General features: G+C 39.6%; 1 protein-coding gene across 3 annotated transcripts in view; it reads right to left on the reverse strand.

The window, feature by feature from the left end:
* Window positions 1-27,133, reverse strand: part of ITPR2 (inositol 1,4,5-trisphosphate receptor type 2) — a 268,975-nt gene that overhangs the window by 131,443 nt on the left and 110,399 nt on the right. For all 3 annotated transcript variants that reach the window (XM_075051507.1, XM_075051506.1, XM_075051508.1), the window contains 9 exons: window positions 26,407-26,580; window positions 21,530-21,619; window positions 21,251-21,376; window positions 19,324-19,446; window positions 17,520-17,720; window positions 12,969-13,220; window positions 11,279-11,404; window positions 6,218-6,346; window positions 5,491-5,611 (listed from right to left, as the gene is read on the reverse strand). In XM_075051507.1, coding sequence (XP_074907608.1) covers window positions 5,491-5,611; window positions 6,218-6,346; window positions 11,279-11,404; window positions 12,969-13,220; window positions 17,520-17,720; window positions 19,324-19,446; window positions 21,251-21,376; window positions 21,530-21,619; window positions 26,407-26,580 — 1,342 coding nt within the window. The remainder of the gene's footprint in view (window positions 1-5,490; window positions 5,612-6,217; window positions 6,347-11,278; window positions 11,405-12,968; window positions 13,221-17,519; window positions 17,721-19,323; window positions 19,447-21,250; window positions 21,377-21,529; window positions 21,620-26,406; window positions 26,581-27,133) is intronic.

Raw genomic sequence — 27,133 nt, forward strand, 5'->3', positions numbered from 1 at the left:
TAGCAACAGCAAGACTTTTTAAGGGAAATAAAAGCTTTTGTACACAAGACACAAGCCTGCCAATCTTGTACCCTTCACTTGGATGTTTTCTTCCAACAGAAAATCTACGCTAAAATATTTATCAGTCTGTAAAAAGATCATCATTGAATTTTTCTTGCAATTAGGGAAACACAAACAGTTAAAATAGAATAAAATATGTGCTTCATCTGAAATGTATTCTTCTTGCTGTCAAAAAAGTAACAACAGGATAATTATTTTATTTGAACTAAAAATTGAAAATGAAGGTCTAGCTTTTTATAAAACGGAAAAAAAGATTTTAAAACTCAAATGGGAAGTGAAATAAAATATTTTCAGGGCTGAAAAAATTGTTACAGAAAAGAAAGTTCATCTATATGAACATTAAAATATGCACAGCAATTCCAAAGAAGCAATAAAATGTAACCTAGATCTTACATTTAAGGTTTCCCGTTTGTAATTTGTCAAGGAAAAGGAAAGGGCTTTAGACGACATAAAAGCATGGTCAAGAAGCACCACACGAGAGTTTTCTGGATTCTGTACAAAGCGGTATTGGTCAGCTGAAATTGGGGAATAAATACTCAACTAGAAATACGTCACTACTCCTTCAGACCATCTGCTCTCTGTAACAGACGACCTATGTTCTTTAATATCTTTTGAAAAATGTATTGAGCCCCATTTAAAATGAAGCTAGCTTTTCTGCCATCCCTCCTCCCTCCATTTTCTCTTGGCCTGTTGACCAAGGACATCCTTCCAAAGTTGGTTCCAAACCTCTGATTTACAATCTCAATTTATTTAGGTTATTTACAACCTAGCGTAATTTATGTCCAGTTGTTTTTGGGTCACCACTGTTCTTTAGCTTAAATGTCTCTTCTTCTTGACTATTTATCTTCCTAAGTACTTTTAAAGAGCCACAACACAGGCCTTTGTTTTACTAGGCAAAACACGTGGGGCTCCTGTAGTCTCTTCTTATAATACAGTTCTCTTTTCCCCCAACCGTCACAGTAGTACTTCCTCTATGCATGTTCCAGTTTTGAACTGATGAAATAACAATCTTACAGATACTCGCCTCCAATTTTGTAGGATGGAAACAAGGATTCTCCTTTTGCTTCTCCTGCACAGCATCCTAGAGTATAATGTGATAATGACTAATGTAATTTGGCTTGCTAACAGGTTTTTTTTTTAAAGGGTCTGCCAAGAGAAATAGTCTAACAAAATGCAGGTTCCTATCTGACACTGTTTACTCATCTGAGAAATTCCAATTATTTCATTATTGGTGGTAACAGCACGGACATACACATACTACATCCTTGGGATACACACACAGTATCAGAGGGGAAGATGCAATTTGTAAAAACATAAGGAAGAAAGCTAATGGATACTGTAGAGACAAGAGTATAATACAACTAGGTTCGCCCTTGTAACAGAAAAGAAAACTGATGCTCAGCAGTGAAGATAGAAGAATCACCACTTAATTAAGAAGCAAACAAAGTTCTTTGCATGTGTTCTGAAAGACTGGTCAGCCCTGGGAGAAGACCCTGCTCCAATACAATTTAAGATACACAATCCAGATCTTTAGTTGTGAGGACAGGTGACGTTCTCCAATATTACCATATGGAAAGACAGTAGATGGTTTAAAATGCAAACTTTGAGACTGGCCTCCACCCTTCTCAATCTCGCAAAGATTATAAAATGTAGAAAGTCCTTTGATAATGAATTCATTTGAAATAAATTAAACTGTTAGACATCTTAGCTCCTCTGTTTTCACAAAGATCAGGGGACCTTTTAAACATTTTAATTTGTACCTATTGTACCAGTGAGCTAGAAGCTGTGTTGATCATTCATTTTTTGGACTATATTTTCAAGCAAAAGCTCAGTCCTATGTAGTAACAGAGAAAAAGCAAAAGTGATGTATGTGTAATGTGTTAATTCTCATTACTGTGATAATCTGCTTCAGAAATCCATATGAACAAGGCATATTTATATATATATATTATTTCATAGGTGTTTCTATTCATGCCAGGTAGCCAAATGTTTACTGGGCAATAAAAACCTGATGTACATTGGTATCTATGTGTTCCAAATCTCTGGGAGCCACAGAAGGGTCTGCTGAAGAAGAGAAGCAAGTCTCTATGCTTCTTGCTGAACTGGAAGCAGACAACTGCCTGGAGAAAAAGCAGCAAGTGAAGCTTGAAAAGCTTGTGAAGTTTTTCCCTAGTGGTCAAGTGGAGTTGAAGTACCAGCGTTATAAGAAATTAGCTTCTGCAACATATCCTTTTGTTGACCTGGAAGATAATGCACATTCTTACAGTGCTCATAAGAAGACAGATGTAATGATCTTAAGCTCTTGAGGCAATACTTACATCCACCTGCCAGCAACAAACTAGTAAGCACTGAGCAGAATGTATGTTGCTTAAACTTGCTCTGAAATAGGTCTTTTAAAAGTGCATTATTATATGGATCTTTGATATCCTGGGAAATCTGTGTATGATCTTTCTTCCTCCTGAGATTCATTTCTAAATCCAGGGCTATGACACAAAAAAAAAATCATGTTTGTTCTTTCAACTCTATACTACATTTATTTTCCATCAAAAGTCTTTGGTCCCTGCTGTAAATCTGTCCAATACCCTATCTCTCTGATATAGGCAAAATCTTCCTAGAGGTTTTTTTTTAAACCCTGCTGTGAAACATGAAGGCCCTAACATTAAAGCTGTCAGACTCTCAAGTCAAAAAAAAAAAAAAAAAAAGGCAGAAGAGTGCTCACAGATGCCTAGCCAAAATCCAAACCTAGTCCACATACACAGCCAGCAAAAGAGGCAAAAAAAGGCTGCTCTGTTTGTATTATGGAAGAAACTTTTGCCTTCTCAAAGAGAGACACCATTTTGTGTGGTGGAACACCCAATAGAGAAGGGCACTGGGCATGCACTGTAATCACAAAAGGGCCTTGATTTTAAAAGCTTCTGGTACCCCCAGCTGGGACAGTTTTTCCAAAGCTTTCAGCAGAGCAGAGCAGGCCTACTCAGTTAGCCCAGGCAAGACAGGTTTGGCACCGTGCATAAAAATACTGAGGACCACCGGTGGTTAAATTGTCACTAGGCAGCCAAACTTTTGCACAGGGGTGTTTGTTAAAAACTCTGCTTCCACTTCTTCGCTGGCTAACTTGCTCTTTGGGGAAATCACCTTCACCCGTTCCCTTCTACTCCCTTTCTGCACTGTCAAAATAAAACACCAAAAAAATGTGGGGCAATTTGCTAACGCAACACAACACAATTTCACCATGCTCAATATTGATACTAGCGATGTATCCTTGCACAGTTATTATGATCCGGACAAGGAAATCGTCAATGTGCGTGCTAACGTGTGCTTTCAGGGGGCAGCTCTGAGGCTGCCAGGCCCACGGCCCCCCCGGGCGATGCACAGCCCCCCTGCCCTGCTGCTGCTGCAGGGAAGTCCCAGCGGAGGAGATGGGCGATGCCCTTCGCCGGCAGCTCAGCTCCACTCTGCTGCGCCAGAGAGGGCTCAAGGCACGGCTGGGGTCCCACGGGTGGGAAGCCAGAGCAGCAGGAAGGCTGGACCCACAGGACAGCACAAGAGCATACTTGTCAAAAAACCAACTGTAAACCCTCTCTGTAAAACAGAAAAAGGAACGAAAGAAAAGACCACAGCGGCGGAAGAAATTTAATTCACCAAATAGGGAAAAAAGTCACGTATCTGAAGAAAACTCCAGACATCAGCCATGCCTTGCGTTCGGGCTTTCCCCTTGGCTCCCCCAGGAACAAGAGGCACACAGAAGACCACCTACCAAAGACCACCAGCCCTTTCACATGCTGGCACACCCGGCCAGGAAGCTGGATCTGCCAGCCCATTAAGGCGACCCATGCTTTCCCCGTCAGGCTGCTGCGGGGACGAGTTCAGCCTGGCTGTCTCAGCATTATGCTCGGGTGTCTCCAAACACCCTCATCTCTGTGAGACAACACAGAAACCTCGCTGAGCTAGAATTTGATTTTAGGTGTAGCTCTACAGAAATGAAGACACCAAGCTGTCTAGAAGCACAAATAGGGCACACTCGGTCTCAAAAATACTCTCACCTGCCCTACTTCTCCCCCCTTTCCCCAGACTCCCAAAGGAAGTAATTTATTGATGACTCTTTCCAGAACTGCCAGAGAAGAGCAGGAACATAAGCGTTAAACACACAAACAAGGATTTGTAGGGCTAAAGCTTTATTTGAGACTGTAGTAGCTGTGGCATAAAAGGAATAAAATGTCTTCAACTTCCAAAGTTCTCATGCCAGCTGGATCCATAATTAAATCATTTGCACAACAAATAAAACAACTGACGGTTGCTAAATTTTTTGGTAACTGCTTATTCTCATTCACACAAAAAGTTAATGAGATGTTTTGGCTAAAATGCTAAATGATACTCCTGTAAAGCTACTCCAAAACCTAAATTTAGAGTCAATTGTTACAATGCCACAGATGTGGCAGATGGTTAAGGGACCCTCTCATATTGTTTTATCATTATTTATTAAAACTTTTTAAAAATTGCATCAACGATAGGATTTAGGCAGTTTCTGTATATGTCTGCCTTTACTCAGTTTTTATTCACACTGAGCAGAACCTTATTCCACAAGTAATCAGAATGGCTAACTTCTAGAAACTACATTGGATAATCCTTTTTTCTGTCATGGCAAAAAACTTTAAAATTGTATTCACAGAAATTTAACTTAAGAATGAACTTTTGCTAGTCTTTGCTATGTACTGGTGAAGAACCTTTTTTATTTTAAGATAAAAAGTTTTACATCTTCCACTTTAACATGGTATTTGAATTTATTTGAAAGCATGTAACTTACTAGCTGCCCTGAGGACCAAATTTGGTCTCGGTGCCAGGGCAAGACAGTATTCCCCTGACAAGGCTGACTGTGTAACAGCAGTAAATGAGTGGGCCTGATGGTGAAGAGTAAGCAGAGAAGCTATGGAGTGGCACAATTTTGGTTTCCATCCCCAACTCCCTGATGGGACAAAACCTGAACAAGCCCAGGACCATGACTGACAATAATGAATGCACCTCCCAGGAACTGAGGGGAAAAATGATGGGTGTTCTGCGATGCACTACTGCTATGCACTGCTGCTTACAACAAGCTTGTGCAGATGTAGCCCAGCATGACTAGAAATGCCCAGGTTTTCTCATAGCTTATGTTGTGTTTTAATATTATAACTTGCTTGAGGTAAAGTTCAACCCTCGCTCACTTAGCAAACTCATCCCTCTGACCTACAGGCTTCACCTAACAACTCTATTTGATGGGACAGATTTGAATGGGTTATGAAAGGAGGAAGAATTTAGCCTCAAAGTTGGATTTCTGAAACCACCACTGTCACAACTTCAGGATGGTAGAGTCAAATTAAAAACTGTTCAACCTCAAGTAAGTCTGACCTTAAAACACAGGGAACAATAAGGAAAGTAAAATCTGACACCTACCCACTTCAGCCAAAGTCTTGATACATGACTCCACTGAGGCTTTCTGTGTTGGGTTTGGCCAGGTACAGTTGTAAATTCTAAAAGCAGACTGCAGCAGCTGAATAAAAACAGGCTGGTGTGTCTGAAAACAAAAAAAATAAACAAGGAATTTTACCCTTTAGAATGTCCTCACAACTGCCCTAGGGTTTGACACAATGTAATCCACATGGAAGGGGGTTTTAGCTTGTAGACTCAAGTTACAACTCCATTAAATTCTCTCTTTCCTCTTCAGGACTGGAGGGAACAGAAGTCAATGCTGCACCTCTCAAAAGGCCAAATCATGCAATTTTTCCTCAGATGGCCATTGATATCAAGCAAACACAGTACAGAGCAGAAGGATAGAAGAGTCTTCCCAGTTCTCAGGTATGTGTCTCTTTTGTCATAGGACACAGCATTTTTCTCATACAAATACAAAGATAGACCATTATTCTGCAAGGATACTCTCTCCAGTGACTTCACAAGAGCCAGAAGTAAATCTGACCATATTGAGCTGTCTACTGGTTCAGAGCTGTAAGTGATAAAAATTAAGAGTAAGTGTTTTAAAGAGGAATTAAGCTGCTAGCCAGTGGCACGAGAGGGGACAGAAAAATTAAAGGAGGATGTAAAGATACAGCATTCCTATCTGGGTAGCAGAAGGTATCTCATTAATGGTCTGAATTACCTATTTGTCTGTGTCTCTTTTCCTTACCTGGAGGCTGGTGCTGTTATCTGAAAATGGCGAATTGAAGAAGCCACTCACAATGCTCATTACAGGCTCAGTGACATATTTCTCCAGAGATGTGTCTGCATGTTTGCGATCTGTGGTTGTGTTACAAACCTACAGGGAAGAAGAAGGAAACAATGAGATTTAGTTCTTTTAAATAAGCAAGCTTTATTATTTTGTATTTATTACAACACATGTAATATTTCTTCTTAATACAAAACCAAATTATTTTTATAAAAACATCTATCAGAGATAACTATCTTAAGAGTTCCAGATGTATTTGTGATAGCTTATCCCTCTTCTTGGAGGTCCACATCGTGTTTTGAATACCCTTCTTTTCTGAACTAGCTCTTTTTGGTTGGCTGACTGTTCTTTGCCACACCACAGAAAAAGATCCCCCTAAATCAGCACATTGCGTGCCACTTACACATTTAGACAGATTCAAGAAGAAAATGGGCCTTTCCTCCTGTTGGGGGCTGGTTGGAAGAGGCTTTAGAGACAGATGAGACATAAACACCTTAGGTTAGAAAGATTTCATGTAGCGTTTAACTTCTGTCTACAATCAATCACCACAAATGGGTGGTGAAGGCAAAGCTCATTTGCAGAAAAAAATTTAAAAAAAGAGGGAAAGAAAGGAAATAGCATAGTCAATACCAACAGCCTTTAAGATTGCAAACTGTAAGGCAGGCAGCATTACTTAGGAAAGCCACATGGGGGAAATACAAAAGACAAGCTAAAAACAATGAAAGAAGAAAATGGATGGTACTGGGACAACTCTGGAGCACAGAAGGATGATTAAATGGTGGGAGGATGTGGGAAGATTTGTACAAAAGATTCCTGAAGACACCCTTTGGTACAAAAGTAAAAGTTTGTTGCTGCATAAAGATGTCATGCTTAAAGAAAGGAAAAAATTACTGGAGTGGATTGCATCCTTCAGTATTCCTTTTATTTCTTTATTTCTTTTCAACATTTGTGAACATCTATACAGAATCATGTTGACTTTGCATATGTCAGTGTAAACAGTATTAAAAGGAGTCTATAGAGAGACAAACACGGTGAGAAAGGCAAGACTGGACAAATAAAGAGTACAAACTATAGTCATACAACCTCTTCAACAGCCTTTAAATAAGCAGTTCTAGTCATGTTTAACAAGAAATGAAAGGCAAAACTATTCTCTCTTTCACCTATGCAAGCCACAGATTACTGTAATGTTCTAGGGAAGCTATGCAAAAGCAGAATTTATTTCGTATATAGACTGGCGGGGTAGCCTTCTCATTACTATCTGAGCATTTAACACACAATCATGAACCTGGGTGGCACATACTTACCATTACATCGCTTTATGGATGGGGAACTGAAGTCCAGAGAAGCTGAGTGAATTGCTTAAGGTCACAGAGAAAGTTGGTGACAGAAGCAGAAAGATAATCCACAGCACCTGAATCTCACATAAGGCAAACATTCTCTCTAATTACACAGTGCCACTGTCACACTTGGACACTACGAGACAGCAATTTCACCAGGAGTGTTTTAAGGAATGTTACTGACGTGACATCCAAAAGCACCCATGTTCAGGGAAAGATACAGCTCACAGGAACACAAAAACATTTTGAGTATAACACACAAGCATTGTCATATGGTAGGCAGAGGAATAACCAAAGATAACTTGAGACCTATAGAAATGAGGCATCTTGAAGAGCTTTGCTTGTCTGCTTTTCTAAAATGAGTCAGATAAACAAGTCATGCCCCCACGTAGTGCAGTTTTCATCACTCCAGGAAAGGAACGATTTTGGTCAGAGAAGCAACAGTGGTTAAAATGAAAAAGCAGACTCTTCAGCCCTTCAGTTTGGGGAAAAGTATGACACCACCCCCACCCCTGGTCCTCATGGAGGTAACAGACTCAGTTAATAATCAAAACTTTTTCAAAAAAAAAAAAAAAAAGATCATAGAACTAAAAACCTCTTGAAGTTCTTCTGCTTTTAATTAATCTGCATGCCAATTTTGGCTGGAACCAGTAGCTCTGAGGCTCAGCAATTGCGATCCCAGTGGGAAGGCAGGAAGCTGTGCAGTGCTAGCACGGTGAATTCAGAAATCACCAAAACTAAATTTCAAAATGCTTTTAAGCTTTCCCCTTCACTTGCCTAAAAAGCAGAGCCATATGTGGGGATGCCACTCTGCTCCAACACCGGTCTGAATTCCCAGCGCAGAAGGAATTTGGAAATCCTCTCATTTGTTCTTATCCTTCTGCCCTTTGGGGACTGAAAGATGTTTCCCCATGGAAGAAAAAACCTGAAATGCATGAAATGAAGATGAAGATTGAGAAAGCAGTGTTTAAAAAACCCTTAAGAGGCTTTGGGACCAAAACTCACATGAATAATACTTCAAAAATTCTGCAGAGAAAGCCAGGATGACTTTACAGCTGTCAGATCCTGGCTTTTTCTTTAATCCTGCTCAGACTACAGCTGCTGACTTACAGGCTGGGCCACACGCAGGAAAGGGAAGCCTTTCCTTCAGCAGCACCCACTTTGCTTAGTGCAATGCTTTAAGTCATACACGGGAGAAAGTAGGTTGGCAGAAACTGTAGAAACAGGGTGTCTTTGAAAGCACGACTGCTTTTGGCAAACTGAATTTATACATGAATCTGCCTCATGCCTGCTTTGCAATGTATCACGTTGTTGAAAGAGAATGACAGCTGGGGACTAAATATTTCCTTCCTCAATCCAGTAACAGATAAAAAAAAATCAGTTACTTTTTTTTTTTTTTAATAAAAAAGGAAAGAATCCAACCTGAGGATAACACCCTCCGTCTTTCACCTTAGTGCTCTCTAATAACAGACTCAGACTCAAACCTCACAAACTCACCCACTGACAGGGATTTGTAGCAGCTAAAAGAAAAGCATTTCCCCCTTCCCCCACGCAAATGCATCCCTTTTAGCTCACTGGAACACAGAAGATCAAAGGACTCTTTTTCTAAATGCTTTGAAAGCTATTGTAACATCTTTCATGAGGCTGACAGCATTCTAACTGTCCTGATAGCTACATAACGCTGATGTATTTATAACACACGGCCTCTGTCTGGGCCCCAGAAAACCAAACCTGAACAAATACACTCAATAACCTGGAAGATACGGCTACCCACAGGGACCTGGCTGAAGAGCAGGACAGGCCAGAGCACTTCTGACATTGTCTTTTAGTTCTTTTAGCCGTTAACCAGGAAATTAAAAGGACTAATTAGGCATCTGCCCTGAGGGCTTTGCAGGAGAGCAAAATAAACCTGCATTTTGCCATTTGCTGCCAACAGCACGCACACACAAAATACAGCATTAATAATACGCTCACCCTTCACCTCTGAAGACCTGGCGTCTAATTTCTCTTATGAGATGGGTATGTGAGAACAAGCTCAGTGGTCACTAGCATCAGGACAACTCTACATCGTTTGGCACAGTGCAGTTTGTCTCCAGGCTCATGAAAGCAACTGTGGACAGAGCTCTTTTTCTGCATGTCTGCTTCTAGCTCAAGGGCAACAAAAATTGGTCGTGTTCAAGGGCTGGGGAGGGTAGTCTGTTTGGAGGGTCAGGGCCAGGACACGTCAGGAAAGCACAACCCAGAAAGAGAATTAAACAGGAGAAAATACTTCCTGGGGTAAAACCAGCAAGGTTAAAAATCAGAATCCCCCTCCAAGGAGGTTTCTGATCTTAACTTTCAAATGACCTTGGTTTGTCCAGCAGGGCTTTCACTGTAGAACACAACCACAGAGACAAGACAAAGAGCAGGAAAACAGGGTTTGCAGAGGTCTCAGTACTGCTGAAAATGGCTACCACCAAAAAAGAGAGCACAAAAATCCTTGTCTTAACCTGTTCCTAGGGAAAAAAAAAAAAGAAAAAACCCAACCATTTATAAGTTTTCTGTTTCACAGAAAATTAACAGGTTCCAGTGCCTACCATACAGCACAAGTCTGCACTTATACTTCTTCTGGCCATAATTCATGGTATTTTCTCCCAACAGGTTTCAAAGAAATTATTTTGTGGCACACTATTATTTTGGGGTAAATGTCCACTGCAGGACTGAATTGAGATTCTTTTATCTTTTTTTCTTTATTTCAACAAAATGAAGAACGCAAGGAGTGAGAACTTAAGGATTATAAAATGTAACAGAACGTGGACTGGGAAAAGATAGGCATGCACTATGACAATATGTTCTATAACATCTCCAAACTACTGTCCAGCATCAAAGATCAAATACAGCCCACCAGCCACCAAAAACCTGTGGTTCTACTTCTTGAGCAGAAAGAACAACTCCAATAGTTGGTGTTACTATTAGGCTCTTACAAGAAGCATTAACCTCCTAGAAAAGGATATGTAACATAAGCTGCAATCATTATGTCACACTAGCTTCCCCTCATGGCTCTACTATTGTATTTTATCCTTCTGGAAGTCATGAGATTGCCCTCATTTTCTGCCTCCAAAATACCAGGGAATGGAATCACAGCCTGTAGTTTATATATGAATTAGTATTCTGAAACACTATAGCTCTACACCTGTCTTTCACATCAGTGGTGAGAATGTAGTGACAGTAGAATAAAAGACAAACACAGGCCAAAGTGAGATTAAAGAAGGAACACGAGCCAAAGAACTTCTTGATCCCTGATCCTCACTGTACTAACAGAGTAAAGCAAGAAGATTACAGATGTGGGGGTTTTTGTTTTTGGTTTAATTTTTTAGTCACCACCATAATAACATGTAACACAAGCTCCCAGAAGACATACACAGACTCTCAACTCTGTACATACAACCAATTTATTTTTCTGGAAGAAAAGAGAAACGAATATGGGTTCCAAGATGCCCTTTTAGAAAGAGAAGACTGCTAGTAATTAGCAGGTTAAATGATAAATAACATAGAAATGACCCTTTGTTAAAAAAAACTCACACCTATTCTATTGTCAACTTGGAAAAAAATACTTCATAAAATAAAAGTTCACCAAAAAAAGTTATTGCCAGTTCAGTTGCCACCTATGACTATACTGTAACATTTAACATCTCATGAAGCTTACCCTTGCCATATCAATAAGGAAGTTCTCAAATAACTTCCAAATATGGTTACTGGCATAGATTTCTTTCATTTCCACTTCAGTGTCCACGTAACAGTGGTTAACAAAATTAACATAGGCAATTTTCACCTGCAGGAAGAGCAAAAACACAAACGATATGAATTGGAGCAGTAAAAATCATTAACATGACATTCTCTATGTACAAAAACACTGAATAAAGATGATCCTTCAACTAATAACAGTAATAATGCGTATGTTCGGTTCTGAAGATTTAAGGAGAAGCACGACAACAAATGCATTAATGCACTTACTGAAAGATCACACGAAGAAAAATGGAAAGGTTTTGCAACCATTCTTAATCTAACGACACCCACCCCCCCCCAAACAAACTAATAATAAATCTGATATTTAAATGATATTAAGACTACAACGACCTGGCTCCAAAGCCAGGAGCTGTCAAAACGCAGGACATCCCTGCACTTGCTGGTTGACTGCTGTGGGTTGATGCCTTGTGACAGGCTTGCCAAATATCAAAAAAAATGTCTTTAGCAGAGCCGGGACTGCAATCCCATTCTGCATTCGTGGTGGGTGTAACTCGCATCTAAATGGAAGAGAAAGGTTGTGCAGTGCTGGGACTGCAGCCACAGCAGCACAGGGCTTAACAGGAGGACTGCAGTCTTGCTCCTCTCCTGCATTACAAGTCTGCATGTGCACATCATAAAAATGGATATCCGGTGCCTGAAAAGCATAGATTAAATATAAACATATGCAGATACACTGAAAATTTCTTGTTGTGGTCAAAGGAGAGGAGATAGTTGCATATGTTTAATGCAGTCAGGAGAAAACTCAAGTCAGACTTCTAGGTTTCATTTGTTTGGGCTTTTTTTAATTAGCATCTGTTGAAATTAATGTTAGGAGGAACCAAAGGAAACATTTTTCATTTTAAGAAAATAATCAGTTGATCACAAGGGGACTTTTTCATGGTATAGAGGGAGTCTTTACTCCTGCAGGTCCCAGTTCTGTTGACATGAGCCATGTTTTTCCACCAGATAGCCTGCAGAAATCCATCTGACCAATACATGAGGCCAGAGCAAGCTCCTTGCAAAGACTGAGAAAAGATTTCTTTTGACCACATCAGGTTTGGTGCAAACAAACATTCCTTTTCTGATCAGCATAAGGTATCACAGTCCTACTGAAGCATAACCAGTAGTGGCTGCAGAATTGGGCCTTGATAGGCAGTGAATAAAAACATTTGCCAGACTGCAGTTGAATTTAATAAAACGAGACTTCACCCAAAACTCCCATTGACTTCAGCGTGGCCAGAATGTTACCCATCATTTCCAACAAATTCAGACAGCAGCAAAATGTTGGCTTGACAAACCACTCAGCTGAGTCTTCGCAGCTACAGCCAGAAGTTATCAGAGCATTAAACTCTGATAGTGGCTAGACAAACCCAGGAAAACAAAACAAGGTGTCTGTCCCAAAAAGCTGACTATCAAAGCATAAGGGACAAGGAATTTTCTATTTAAGAAAATACTGGCTATCCTTTCTCACTTATTCACCTTAACAAACACTACCTGTTTCCAGCCCGCTTTCTGTGCAAATATGCAACTTGTCAGTATATTATAAACAACAAAACATTTTCTGAGCTTCTAAAAATGGTAAGTCTGCTTCCTCATTCAGTGAATATTACCTCAGGTATGCAGTCATCATGGGTCACTACTCTCACTATGTCATCCAGTGGCAGGAGTGAATTGCACTTGATCTCTGTGTATACATTCTTTCCTTCTGTACAAGCCGCTAGCAATTCCACTAGAGTGATGTGATATGCTAAGGGTCCGCTCTCATCTGCTCGATCTCGCTCTGAACACATCATTTGGAGTAGGACTGGAAATGATGCTCTGTCGTTGTAGAATATCAACACATCTTCACCACCATTTATCAGCTGAAAAAGATATCACAGAGTTTTAAGCACCCTGCGCTGCAGTCATTTTGGGCTCGATGATCTTAAAGGTCTCTTCCAACCTAAATGATTCTATGATTTTCTTAATTTCTTATTTTGTTCTACCTTTAAGTATGCAAAGACTCTCTAGCTAAAAAAAAAAAACAACCCAACCTAAAAATTAGTCTGATGTGGCTTAGCAAATGCACATGTCAAAACACTATCCAAGGCAAACTTCTGCTCTTATCTATGTAAGTGCAAATCTGGAATAACTCACCAAGAAGTGAGTTAATGCAAGGTCAATTTGAAGTTTAATTTCTATGTAGCTCTGTGTTTACCTAAGATAGTATGCCATCCTTATTATTCCTACCATCTCAATATTTGTTTGAAGTTAATTAATTACCCTTACCTCCTATTGTGAGGCCAGGATGCATTATTATCCCTGTTTTATAGATAGGTGCTTGAGGTGCAGAGAGATTAAATCTTCCGTGCTACCTCACACAAAAAGCCTGTGGCTCACCCAGAATTTAACCAACCTCTTCTGTGCCCTTGCTTAGCATTGGAAACAAAGGACAATTACTCCCTGCCTGCGCAAATTTGGCAGGTGGGTCTTGACATTGTCAGTGTCATGCCAGCACTTCCATTTAACAGAAAACTAGTGTATGTGATAAATATTTGATTTTGCTACAAGTGCATTGCTCATCTCAAGAGGATCCAGAGCGGAGGTGGATGCTGGCAGCCCCATCTCAGCAGATCTCACAGAAAAGTTTTGCTCTAACCCTGTTTTGAACCCCTTGAACACTGAATATACCTACTGCCAGCGCTGCTCTGTGAGCTTGACTGGAGCTGGGACAGGACAGTAGTCCTGTCTTCTCTCCATCACTTTCCTTTTAAGCATAATGTACTCTTAATGCAGGGGGAAATAAGTTCCCATAAACCTTTCCTAGTACAGAATACACCTTGGCAGCACAATAGCCGTACGTATTTTGTGAATAAGGCACCTGACATATCCAAGTCTATACGTGACATGAAATCCTAGCTTCCTGAATTCAAGGGTAGAAATAAAGGTTGGTGGAGCTGTTGAGAAAGGGGAAAGCAGTAAAAGCAGTAATGAAAATTAGTCACCCAGAATGAAAAGTCAAGAAAAATTTCATTACATTTTCCAGGGTTTCAACATTTCAGATTTTGAATTTACAACTTTTCTGATTGTGTTTTCCCTGTTTCTTGCTTATTTTTACTTTGACAATTGGATAGAGTGAATTGTGAATTCAGTCTTTTCTGCAAATCCTTTTTATCTTTGGGTTTTTAAAATGTTTCTACTTGTGACTTTTCAAAATAGACATTTTCTGGACAATTCACAGCACAGAAAAAAAGTTTTTAAAGGGACCAGTGCTTGGAAAGGAGGAAGGAGATCATACAGGGACCCAGATACCATTAATTTCATTGCACTCAATGGCAAAAAAAAAGGGGGGGGGGGAAATATGAGTATTTGGAAAATTGACCTAACTTTTTAATACTGATGTCTGGAATACTATGCTCTTAGGACATTTCACATACAAAATAATAGAAAAAATCCACACCGAGCCCTCTGGGAAAGTACATGCTCTGTCACTTTCTATTTAGTTGTTCACCACATTCCCATGGTTATTTTCCACTTGTGTACATTTTGCACAGCGGAAAGGGAAGACAACTCTCTCCAGGTTCCCACAGGGTTGCACTGTTATGTCAAATCCAGACCTAATCTGTACCAGTATTACTTGATATTTTATCATATCAAGTCAAACTGACCCCTCATCCTTTCATGTACCTATCACTGACGAATGAGGAAGAACTACCAGGAGATAGTGAACTTGTGAAATATGACGCTGCACGGCTTGCTTACTACACACTGACTGTGAGGAACCACAAACCGAAACAGACGATGTTGCATCAGCACAAGAAGAACTAAGGGGGACAAGGTAATCATCGTAAATGCAAGGGTAGAAGAAGATGTCATCCCCTTTCCCCAAGTGCTCCAGGTTCTAAATGTGATTTGTGAAGGGCATCCAACTACTGACCCAAGCAGAAGAAATTATATCCCTTTAAAAGCAGAAAAGGAAGAGAAGTATCCAGTGTTAGCCAAAGTTCTCACTGAGCATCATGAGCTCAGTGATGGATTAAAAAAACCCAAAACCGCCAGCAGTATTTTCTTCCATTGAAGTATATTTTCAATGAGTTAAGGACTTTATGGAAGTATAATGAAGGTTGGTCAGTACTGGAGCAGCTGTTGATGCTCTGTGATGTATCACTCCAGAATACTATAGATAATAGAAAACACTGCTGCCACATTGATCTTGTTCAAAAGTAAATTCTGCTTTCCCTTTTGTAATAATGTTTGCACTGATAGGCACTGTTCTTCCAGGAACCTCAAAGCATGCTTGTAATGAGGAAAAAGTGCCCTAAAGAACCTTTCAGGTCAGTAAACACCATTACTACCACTCTACAGACATGGGGACCAAGGATATGAGAACAAGTGAATAAGCCAGATTGGGAATGTTCAACATATTTTATGAAAGTGCTCTTTCTCAGTGGTGCTCCTTCATCTGTATGCACTTTCTAAAACATGTAAATATGATCAGTTTATCCCTTAGTCCCATTAAAAAGGAATAAGCTACAGTATACTTCCCATGGGTAAAAAAACATGGTAGTAGTTAAGGCATGCTGTACACTCATACTCCAGCTTGTCTTGTGGTAAATTGTTTACACGCCCCATCTGGAGGCACAGAAAAAGTTACACCACTTGGTTAAGGTCACAAAGTACATCTCGGTTGTCTACTGAGAAACTGTCCTGAATCAATGGCAAGTTCCAACCATTTGGCTACACTGTTCCCTTTATACTGGATTGCCATTAAAGCACTATTGAAATTTCACTATTAGCATCCTTTTCTAACAAATCATAATTACTTACCTGTAATTTCCTACTTTTTTTAAAACAGATCATCATGTTACCCTCTTTCATCAAAATAGGGGTGCTCCCTCCCCCCAGCAAATTCCTGCAGGACTCATGATGTAAATGTCACATCCAAGTTCATTTTGATTTTCATCATGCAGTCAGCTTGAAAATGTAATATGACAATTTATCTTTGTGCTACTACAGGTCAGTAACAAAATGTATTTAAATTGAGAAAAACCTAAAAATTTCATTTGATTAGAAAGTAAAAACCTACAAGAAGCTGTGGTGGAAGGGGAAAAAAATCTAAAAGCACAAAGGCACAAGAACCATTTGAATTATGTAAATCAAAGGCTTGTAATTGATACTGCATGTTAAAACACTTCAGTCAAAATGAAAAGGTTGAGGTGGATTCCATTAAAGGTTATCCATGTAGGCTGAAGCTTTATTTTCTTAATTAGAAGTTTTTCCTCTTTGTTGCTGTGGAACAAAATTTCAGCAGGGTTTAGTTTTATTCATACCACAACTAGAGCTTATCTCTGTTTTCTTTGTGAAGATGTCTCTTCAAAAAAACCCAAGAAAATGCACTTTGTAAAGTAAAGAAACTTGGACTCTCATCCTACCTGGACTTCTCACCATATTCAACTTTATGCACTTATTAATCTTGTTGAACTGTTAAAATAATTACAGTTAAATGCATGAGTGTCTGCAAGTTCAAGACTTCATTTATCATGCACACTATAGATCAAATCCTAATTGCAGAGAAGTCAATTAGGTATTTTCCTAGTAACTTTATTGGCATAAAGCTTTGTCCACAAACCACTCTGTGGAATTTACTGGGTCAAACTCTGAATCTAGCTAGTTAAAGCTCTACTGACTCTCACAGAAATGCTCTGGAACAGAAGAAAAGCAGAAACTAGTACGTAGAATTGTTACATGCTCACATGCTAAAAAAATGGTCTGCAACACTATTTAGACAAATCCATAGAGGTAAGAGCCTCTTATATGGCAAAACCGTGCCATGATATGGCAAGTTTGGTGCATAAATGCGATCCTAAATTACAGTACAGTAAAATGAAGGTTTATGTAACTCTTGAGATTTCCATGCTACATCATCTACAAATAGACATCTCTGTATCACCATGCTAACACTCATGTTTTCTTTCTAGTAGTTATACAGATGGCCTTACAAAATTAGATTAAACTCCCCAAAACGTCTGCTAAAATATTCATTATTTGTGATACCGTTTAAAATTCTAAAGCGATGATGCCATTATATCCCATTGGTGTCAACAGCAGAAAAAGCAACCTCAAAATACTAGTGTGTTAAAAAGACATCACACGAGTGATAAACATACGAACACTTCACTTACCTCTGTCATTACCATGTCCTGGCATTTTTTCACATATTTGCCATCTGCTTTCACAATGGTCTGCAGGAAACGCAGGTACTCCACATGACGGCCATGTGTCTCAATGCAGTGTACAAAGTGCTGCACCACTCTTTCACTAATTTCATTACACAGAAGGTAATTATTCATGAATATGTGCCGCATGGTTTCAGCTTCCAGGAGCTATACAGATTAAAACCAAAACAACCTTGTAAGAAGAGCAGATCTGTTTTGAGATTGAAAGATTCACAGGAGGCTAGACTAGAGAAAGGCACATTGGTAAAGGAAAACTGGAACAGTCAAATGTGTACCAGCCCCGTGATTAACCAGTGACCTTAGGGCCTAGCTTTCACTTATGATGGGATTCCTCCACGCTTTCCTATGAGTACAAAATGGTCCTGAAGTGGACATAAACAAAATCTGTGCCCATGTAGAAGGTGAAGACACACACATACACACACTACGCTGCTAGAGCACTCTATAGGAACTTTGGTATACATGACAACTGAGACCACATTCATCCCACTTGCCACGAAATTTTGCATTGAGGCAACCAAATAAGATGATTAGCTACCTCTGGCTCCCTCTATGGCTGACAGAGGCAAGCATTTCCAGCAGGCAAATCATTCCATGTGCAGTCTGATCACTCTCTGAGAGAACATCTCTTTCCACATTAACTACAGAGGAGACTAAGGCTATGTTTCTATAGGTGAGTAGCATGGTACAAGAGGAACAGATCTGTAGCAAGAAAGGGATGCTGCTGAGGACCAAGCATCAAGACTTTATGCATTCTTGAGGCTTTTGTTTCAAACTTGCTCTAGTTTGATCCCTTGAAATAAAGGCTCATGAGGGTCAGGTGTGCTCCTAGAGTATATGTTTCTGTTTAGTGTCCTCTGAAAGGAATCCACACCAAGTTTGCTCCACAACGTGAACAAAAGCACAATAACTGGGATGAGAAGATCAACTTCAAAAGAACAGAAATGCAAGTGCAAGCAGGCTCCATACTTGGCACCTGAGTTAAGTGTCAGTGTTGGATAGGATGGAGTCTGGGCACCAGTCCCCACTGTGGTCAGCTCAGCGCCTTTCACAAACTTCACAAAAAAAGCATACGTAAATAATAACAGAACAAATGCTTCCTAATGTACGCAGGCCAGGGGTCTACAATCCTAATACTCACACTCTTTCTAATAAAAGCATGTTTTGCTTAGTAGATCTGCCATTGAGCAAGCTGTCATTCTATATGACTGTATCTCTAAACACACACATACACAAACACACAAAAGGACCGTGACAAAGAGATTTATTGTAAAAACAATGATTTAATAAAAGATCAAATTTATATTAGTTGAATCAAATGGAAGCATCATCAACAAAAATGTATGGGTCTGATTCTGCTGTCACACAAGCTTCATGACAGCATAGTCACAGCACCTTCTACCTTGACTTATAGTCCATCTGTGAGTGAGTTAGGATGAGTAAGATCAGAGTTGAGCTAAACATGATGCGACGATGTGACACATGTTCATAGATACTTCCAGTAAACTCCACAGGTAATATTGTTTTCCATTTTTAAAATGGCAATATTAAAAACAATGACATAATGAGCAAAGAGAAGGGAGAAAAGACAGGAGAGAGAAGAGGAGACAATAAGGGAGGAAAGCCAAGGACAGAGAAGATAAGGCAGAGAGGGCATAATTTAATGAAATTATTTATTTAGCACTGTCATTTTCCAGTAAGTCCAAATTTACTTCCAGTTATAATATTCTCCTTAAAATTAAATACTTACCCCTGGAGTTAAGAACAAGCTGAGATTTTTGTGGAGGAGAACTTGATTCTGAGGATTTCCTCGACAGAAATTCTGAAGAAAAGTGTGGGCTAGATTCATAACTTCATTCATCTTTTCATCACTCTGCAGAAAGAAAAGACAAACAAAATCAGCTGGGCGTACCTAAACACACTTGTTAAAACTGCACAACGTGAATTCAGCCAGGAACAAATCAATTCTCCTAGCCTTTATAGGCAGGAATTCTCCCTCCAGCAAAAGCAACTGATCTAGTTCCCTTCAGAGTCCATTAGTGGCTATACCTTACTCTGAATCAACTTGACCATGGGGAGTCACAGGTAAGAGCACAAACTCAAAGTAAGACTTTCTCATGTACGGTTATAATTTCCTAGTTTAAAAAAGTGCTAAGTGGCTTGATGTTCAAAAAAAGCTCTCTAGCCTGCATTGATTTTAAGCTTTTGAAAAGCTTTGGCTTTTATATAGCTACATATAGAAACAGATGTATGTGTGCATGTATGTGTACACCTACACGAATAGATGTGTTCATACACATACTCCCACACAAATATATGTCTAGTTTCCTCCCCATTTTATATTCTTCTCATATAGTATTCTAACTATGATTTGATGAACCACCTATATGGACAAGCACTATTTTACTGAAGACAGCTGAACCCAGTGTCTGTATCGTAACATTAGTGTGTAACACTCAGGAAAATGTAGCCCAGAAGAGGTTTTATCTCCTCTCAATGCTTCCTATAAGATCTAGAAAGATGTTGTCCTGGTTTCAGCTGGGATAGAGTTAATTTTCTTTCTAGTAGCTGGTATAGTGCTATGTTTTGGGTTCAGCATGAGAAGAATGTTGATAACACACTGATGTTTTCAGTTGTTGCCAAGTAGTGTTTATACCAAGTCAAGGATTTTTCAGCTTCTGATGCCCAGCCAGCAAGAAGGCTGGAGGGGCACAAGAAATTGGGAGGGGACACGGCCGGGGCAGCTGACCCAAACTGGCCAAAGGGGTATTCCATACCATGTGACATCATGCCCAGTATATAAACTGGGGGGAGTTGGCTGGAGGGGGGCAGACTGCTGCTCGGGAACTAACTGGGCATCGGTCGGCAAGTGGTGAGCAACTGCATTGTGCAACACTTCGTTTGTATATTCCAATTCTTTTATTATTATTGTTATTTTATTATTATTATCATTATTATTATTTTCTTCCTTTCTGTTCTGTTAAACTCTCTGTATCTCAACCCACGAATTTTACTTTTTTCCCCGATTCTCTCTCCCATCCCACTGGGTAGAGTGGAGTGAGCAAGCGGCTGTGTGGTGCTTAGTTGCTGGCTGGGGTTAAACCACCACAGTCGTGCTCTTCAAAAGGCTACCTAGATCATTCATTTGCATGCTCAATGCTACTAAATCAGTACAAAATCATATTGTCTTCTGAAAAACTTGCAAGTGGAACTAGGTTAGAGGCATCCACCATAGAAACAAAGATATTATTTCAGACTTGATCCCTGAAAGCTTTTTGTCCATCTTATGTATCTATGATAGCACTCACATCAGTACCCAACATTGGAATTTAGATACCCTGCCAGGAGCTCCATTAAATCAATACTTCTTACTGTGCAGTGACTGCAGATCTAAGGTTTGCCTATATCAGGAATGGGATGATAGCGCAGTGACATCCAGGTACCTGAGGCAGTAAGCATTAAGTTCTTAATAAAACCTGTTCTATGCAGGCAGCCATATTTAAACTTAGGACCAAACCCATTATTCTGAAGGTAGAAAATGGTATCATCATTTCATGTTAGTACCATAGTTGACTGAATCCAGTTAAAAAAAAAAAAATCACATTGATTCTTGGGCCTCTTGAGGCCTTTCCCTTTATTGCGTTCACGTTCTTCACCACTAAAATTATGAGAATAACCTTTTCATAGGGTATCTGCAGAAGGTCCAACACTACCAAGTGGGCGCCCATATTTTTCAGCAATCGCTGCTGTTGATTCCGACATTTTTTATTCTGAACACAAAGTTTGCTGAGACGAATCAAAATCTATAAATAAATAAACAAATAAATAAGCATGCAAGCAAGCAAAGAACCAGTCACATCACACAGAAACAAACAAAAATACATTCTTTCAAAATAATTATCAAATCTACTTATCAAACAAGTACATCAACCAAGTTTCTTAGCAGATATACCAACCTCTTTAACAATATTGTAGTTATTGCTTTTATTGCTGTCTATCTGGGGTTTTTTGGTCCCATCCTGTATTGGACTCAAAATATTTGACTCCTGTAACAAAGAACACACAACAAGTGGAGATCTATTGCAATTTCCTCAACATGAACTAGTTATATTTAATAACAGCAAGTGAAGAAGTATTACAGCAGCTCATACGGAACAGATATAACACAGATAATAAAGACTCATTTATTCTTTATCCACCAGTCCAGTGAGTGAAAAGATTCACATTCAAGTCCTTCCTTTGTTTCAAATTTGCAACACAATTTGAGGCAACTACTCTATAGTCTATGTCTTCATGCTTCTGATCCTCCTAAAAAAGAATACATCCCTAAATCACAGACTAGACGTCCCAAGGAATTTAGATACTATGAGAATAGGGACTATAAGTGTATTTCAATAGCCACCCACTTGTTCCAAATATCTCTAATACATCTGGAAAGATTACAAAGTCTATGTATGTGAACATTAAAAAGTCCCGAGAAAGAGCTTAAGATGACCTCTGTAGTTGAGATAAGGTGGAGTTCTCAGCAGGAACAAATAGCATATGGAAATTAGCAATGTTCCTCCCATGAAGAGGACACTTCTGTCCTTATCTCTGGATGATGCAGGAAAGGATTTAAAAACGAATGAGAACTTTATGTTAAACAGCAACATCCAGTCATGACACTGTATGCTCTGGACCTTGGCTCATAGAAAGCCCCAGCTGGGTATGATAAATAAGAGAAATCAAGGCAGTAAGTAACTGTCAACAACCACACACCTTTCCATGCATATCTCAGTCAAAACACAGAAGAACATCTACACAAATACTGCCACTTAGAATACTGGCAGTGGGTTTTTTGGTTTTTTTTGTTCTGCTGCCAGCTATAGTATGCCTTTCTTAACTGGAAACACAAAGAACTGAAAGATTGGAGACTTTGGATGCTGAAATGATTAAGCATGTAGAAAAACTAGCAGATCTCAAGGCTGCCTCACAATATAACCACAAGGATGTAAACCAATGTAATAGCATAAAAAAGAACCAAACAGGTGCGCTTCTGTTTTTCCTTGTGTCCTCAAACTTCCTACTCTTTTAGAGAAGAGAATTATGCTAAAACACACATGCACACCAATCTGAATGTTTATACCTCTTGAAACCTCCCTCTGAACTTTCTTAGCTGATGGTGAAGATGAGGAGTTCTATAAATCCCATCTGGTCTTAATTTCCAGTGAGGCAAGAACAGCTGCACCACTTGGCCACGGAAGCTGTTTAGAACAGCGTCAGGACTGCTGTTCAGCGTGGTCATGTTGATCTATGCAACAACAGTGGATTTTTATTTGTTTAGGTTTGTTAGTATGCATGCTGCCTTCTCTCTAGCTGTTTGAATCAATACTTTGGAAGATATTTCAGGCTCTTTGCTATAATTAACCACCCTCCTCTGTTCTGGGACTATGGGTTAACCAAGATTAATTTACCTGTTACTTTTATCAGCATTCTTCCTCAATCAAAGTAGTTTTATAATCCATGTGAACTATATGTCTTATCTGGAAGTGCTGATCAGCATTAAACTGCTGAATCTATCCTTTCTCTTAAGAAAATAAAAAACTGTTTATTGAACCCATAAGAGTATGCCAGGGATGTAGTTACCAAGAGACAATCACACCACTGGGATACCAGAGACACTCAGTTGCATATCTTGCTTCGTTACGCCCCATGATAGACATTCTCTGTCACACTTTTCCACAGGGGACAGGGAGTCATAGAGATCGCACTGAGAAACATTCTCCTCTGAGTACCCCACCTTTAGGAGATGGTATTTTCTGAAAAAGACTATTTCCTCTATTCATAAAATGCCTGGGATGTCACTCTGCATCAGTCTTAGGACCCTTTCTTTCTAGCCCCCAAATGGAGGCCCAGATTCCAGCGTTCAGTCCCAGCAGTTCCCCGCCACTGAAATAGTCTCACTCAGCAGAACAGCTGTGCAAGGCACTACTCAGTCTCACGCTGGTACAGTTTTGCCCTCAACAGGCTGCATTTACTTACCAGGGGAATGAGAGGCACTCTCAGAAGTTTCAGTTCGCAACCTCAACCTATATATGATGTTTCAGAAGATGTTCAAACATTCTCAGAACCAAAGCAAACTGCCACAGACCAGAAAAAGAGGAGAGCAAGGGAACACCAGGCGCCTAAGGGAGCTGAAAGTTTATGTCACTCGAAACCTCACTGAACTTTCCTAGCTGATGGCGAAGATGAGAAGCTCTGTAAATGCCACGGCACTGTATTACAGCTTCACCTGAGCGTCCTTTCACCGAGACTAGTTCTCCTCCTCAGGTCTTTGTTTCTGGTGCTACACTACCAATGCATCCTCCAGTGACGGGTCAATAAAGACCACACTTCCCATAGTCCATGGGATCTATACAGACTGATAACACCCTTACTAGAGATAACCAAGTAAACAGACTATCTGCTTTTCCTTTCTCAAGTAAGGCTCAGTTATGTGAGATCGATTTCAGCATTTCTTCCTAATCCTATACAGTGTCTAATTTATGTCTGACCTAACTCCAAGCACTCTTTACTATAATTCTGATCTCCAGTTCCTATCAAGATGATCCTGCATGGATGTAAGATTTGTTGTTTTACCTGTGGAGAACTCTAGATAATTTCTGTAGAACATGGCCTTTTTTCTACAAATCCCATTTCTGGAGTCATAGGACTGCAAAGAAAAAAGTAAGTCTCTAGCCCCTTCAGGTTATGATAGAAAGATGGAAACAATTACCCCAACAGACTCGGAAGCCTAAGGGGCAAAAAAATATATATGATTTTTTAAAACTCTTATGCCAATCTTGCAATGTGATTCAGTGAGGACAGAAACTTGGGCTCAACAGAAGACTATTCTTGAATGTAATTTAAGCCCTTGTGTGCACTTTAACGTTGTTTGGGAAAAATTAAGCAGAGGCAAGTGAAGCATATTCCCTAAAGACTTAGAGGTTCATCCAGCTCAGTACTGAATACCCAGCATCCATTCCAAGAAAGCATGGGATCTCACAGGGATGTTTATCTGCTTGAAGCTAGCTACCTGCTTCACACTTTGTAGATTATGACCAGCACCTCACGTCTTACGTCTGACTTAAGATCTCAAAGAGAGTATTCACCATCTAAAGTAGTTTTGCCAGGTAATAACATTTCTTGACTGCTAAAGAATAATTTAACAGGGGAAAAAAATAACGGACAAGGTTCTGAGTTATTGTAACCTGGCACAGCTGTCATGGAATTACCAGCAGATGATCTAAGCAGTTGTGCAGATTACGTACTACTGTTCTGATACAACACTTCCTCAGATCTGCCAGAGATAATATTGTGCATCTACTGAAGCACTGCTAATCCATACAGGCCCACAGATGCCTCATGGGAAAAAAACACTGAAAATATCCCATTTAGAGATGCTTCTGTTTCAAGCAAATTGTTTTGTCCCCTCTTCCTGGAGTTTCTTTGCTATCAGGTATAAAAAAGAATCTTATTACACTTTTAAAATGTGTTATAGCTAAAAAACCTTGTAAATATCCTGCTGCAATTCTGTATCCTGTTTCCCCATTACCTTTTCCATTCAGTGACTACATAAAGGAGCATTTTCTTTCCTACTAGAGCTATGCTTGAGGAAAGGAAGTAAGAAGTCCCACATACTTAAGTTCATGAAGTCCAGATTCCTCCCCAGTTCTGACACCACTAAATTCAGCTAAGTTATATCAGAGGAAGAGAAGGACCTACACTGTCCCAAGAAATTAGGATTCTCTCCCTTGAAGTGTTGGATTTTCCCCCCATATGAAGCCACCTAAAATCTGCTCTCCCATCTGAAAGGCCAAGTGTATGCCATAGGTATCTGCAAACATCCCATCTCTTCTCAATGGCTCCTACTTTTCCTCAATGCATTGGCTTCACAATGCTCTGTAATCTCCACTTGGCTTCTTACTAAGCTTCCCCTGGTGGCTTCCTTGCCTATTTTCTTGCCACCAGGGAAGACTCTACTACAGAAGAGAATAAGTAAAGTGCTGTGTCAGAAATCACAGTTGTTCATCTCTCCCCACTTCCTCTGATGAAAATGGAAAAGTGGGAATAAATATTGGTGGGAAAGCCTGCTCTATCTATTGTTATGCCACAAACCTCAACCATAGCAAATCTTGCAACATTTTGCATTTTCTTAAAGACTCATACTGGAGTTAGGTGATTACATGAGGACTTCAGCTTTCACTGAAAAACAAAATTTAAAAAAAAAAAAATCAATTACATTTTTAAAAAAATCAGGTCTTAGTGTTCCAGATTCAAGTTCTAAAGTTTCTCAAATCACAGTACATCCCAAGAGTGTGGTATGACAAGGGTCAAAAAAAAAAAAAAAAAAAGTTAGTTCATCTACAAAATCTCAATATTCTTAGGTGAGTCTTATGTTTGGCGGAGAGTGGAATTACTTGTGATGTTTGAAAATATGGGTTTGATTGTGTTCCTCTCCCCTAGTTGCAAGAACAGATACTGTCTACTCCTTCTTTCTTCCAGCAAGTCAACACAACGGCCAACATGTAATCCTTAGATTACTTGGCCACAGAGTGATGCCGTACACTGTGGCTTGCTCGCTAGCCAGAAAGGAAGGCAGCTCTGTGACATAAGAACGCAGTTACTGAAAGCAGCAGGAAAGAATACTGAACATGTTGATAAAAGAGTTCTTATTTTCTGTTCTGTCTATTCCTACAGCTCAGACAGAATACTGCACATTCTCGCTTTGATTAACCAGACCACAAATTTGCAGTTGTTCATTAAACTACCTATAATTTTGAAACAATTCTAACAGCAAAGGCTTTAAACCCACCTCTATTGGCTCTTCTCCCCCTTTGGTTTGATTGTCGCCCACCTCTCCACTCTCATAATTGCTGCTCTTCTCAACCCACAATTCTGATTTTTCTACAGTCAGACGTAGCTGATCAAGATCAGCCTTGATTTGCTTGTAGTTATCAACATCTTGATTAGACACCAGCAACTGAACCTGGAAATACAGAAAATTGTAAAGCTATTACAGCAGTAGCACCAGCACTTATGCCTAGGTAATTTGCTTGACAGTTTCCATTCTAAGCCCCTCTTTCCAGGTGCTTTATATAACCTTCCCTAAGAAACTGAAACATGGAACACACAGGCTTTTTAGCCCCTATCCATCAAAAACCTTTAACAGAGCCAGAGACTGCAGTTGCCCAAAACAGGATAGTTACAACATTCACAACATTCTCTCACCTTCTTTAATACACTGTGAAATATTTTCAGCACAAGCACAGATTTACAAGCTCTTGAGTTCTATGCAGAGTTAGCTCTGATGCACTGATTATGATCCTCATGGTATTGAAACAATACAGTTACATGGTATTAAAGCAATACAGTTAGAAATAGCTTATCCCATCAGCACAATACTTCACAAGAAAAAAAAAGAATGGTATGACAAAGGAAAGTCAGAATGGCCAGCAACTTTAATGATCACCTACATCACCGTAATCAAATATTGAAAAATAACGGATTTTAACAGTTAGGCCAGCTTAGAAAAACCTGTT

This window comes from Buteo buteo, chromosome 19, assembly GCF_964188355.1.
Source record: "Buteo buteo chromosome 19, bButBut1.hap1.1, whole genome shotgun sequence".
NCBI classification, from domain to species: Eukaryota; Metazoa; Chordata; class Aves; order Accipitriformes; family Accipitridae; genus Buteo; species Buteo buteo.